The following is a 1,579-nucleotide window of genomic DNA, read 5'->3' on the forward strand; positions in this document are numbered from 1 at the left end:
TGATTCTGTGAGAATTCACAGATCCAGTTTCTCTTTTTTAATCTTCCCCTTAACATTTAAAGGAATCTACATGTATGTGTGTGTGTGTGTGTGTGTGTGTGTGTCAAATATGCCTTCTGGAAAGAAAATAAAGGATTAAATATGAATTACTAAACAGACATTAATTAAGAAGTTCCCCATACTTTAAGAGTTACATTACAGCCCTGTTAGTTACATTACAGGCATGTTAGTTACATTACAGGCCTGTTCTACACATTGACATATATAAAACTACTACAGTTCTACAGTGTTGTTGTTTTTATTCTGCTCAGGCAGAAATCACGGCCTCCCGCCGCGGGTCCTTCCGCACTGCTCTGACGTCATCACGCAGACGGAGGATCGTCAGCAGGAGCAGCACTTAGCGCTGTGTCCGAGCTAACAGGTTAAATAGTCTCCAGCTGTTTCCAGCGGTGTCCCCGGTGTTTCCGGTGTCTGCGAGATGTTCTATAAACTGAACGGAGTGACGCAGCGGCTCACCGGAGTTCCCGCCGCCGCCGCGTGCAGCCCACAGGTCAGACAGCACCGCGACCTTGTTAGCTCCGGATGCTAATGCTAATGCCAATGCTAGCAGGGTTTCACTATTAAATAACACCGCGGGGTAATACACATCATAATGATGTAATGTCTTTATGAACTGTCGGGCCTGGGCAACATACGGGACGTTTAATACTAGTGTGTGTGTAAGGTATTTGTTGTGTAACCTAGTTACAGTAAACCATAGTGTATATATCTAGTTACAGTAAACCATAGTGTATATATCTAGTTACAGTAAACCATTGTGTATATATCTAGTTACAGTAAACCATTGTGTATATATCTAGTTACAGTAAACCATTGTGTATATATCTAGTTACAGTAAACCATAGTGTATATATCTAGTTACAGTAAACCATTGTGTATATATCTAGTTACAGTAAGCCATAGTGTATATATCTAGTTACAGTAAACCATAGTGTATATATCTAGTTACAGTAAACCATTGTGTATATATCTAGTTACAGTAAGCCATAGTGTATATATCTAGTTACAGTAAACCATAGTGTATATATCTATGGCAGTAAACAGGAAGCTTTTATTGTGAAGGATCCGGATTCAGATAACTTTATTAGTCCCCAAACGGGCAGTTCAGTTTTACAGCGGAAGTGGATAAAGTGTAGTATTTTGTGTAAGTGGATGAAGTGTAGTATTTTGTGTAAGTGGATGAAGTGTAGTATTTTGTGTAAGTGGATAAAGTGTAGTATTTTGTGTAAGTGGATGAAGTGTAGTATTTTGTGTAAGTGGATAAAGTGTAGTATTTTGTGGAAGTAGATAAAGTGTAGTATTTTGCGGAAATTGTAGTATTTTGTGTAAGTGGTGAAAGTGTAGTATTTTGTGGAAGTTGTAGTATTTTGTGGAAGTTGTAGTATTTTGTGACTTTGTTGTGTCTAGAGAATATAAGAAACCTTCGTTACATGTGTTTATTCACTTACCCTGGGATTTATTAAATTAATACATGTCTCTCTCTGTCTCTCCCTGTCTGTCTCTCTCTCCCTGTCTCTCT

General features: G+C 38.4%; 1 protein-coding gene across 1 annotated transcript in view; it reads left to right on the plus strand.

Annotated features, from left to right (window-relative positions):
* Positions 1-340: 340 nt before the first annotated feature.
* LOC114572246 (cytochrome c oxidase subunit 7A-related protein, mitochondrial) overlaps positions 341-1,579 on the plus strand; it is a 3,942-nt gene continuing 2,703 nt past the window's right edge. The window contains exon 1 of the mRNA XM_028603773.1: positions 341-550. Within this exon, the coding sequence (XP_028459574.1) occupies positions 479-550 (72 nt within the window). The 5' untranslated portion in view covers positions 341-478. The remainder of the gene's footprint in view (positions 551-1,579) is intronic.

Source organism: Perca flavescens, chromosome 17, assembly GCF_004354835.1.
Source record: "Perca flavescens isolate YP-PL-M2 chromosome 17, PFLA_1.0, whole genome shotgun sequence".
NCBI lineage: Eukaryota > Metazoa > Chordata > Actinopteri > Perciformes > Percidae > Perca > Perca flavescens.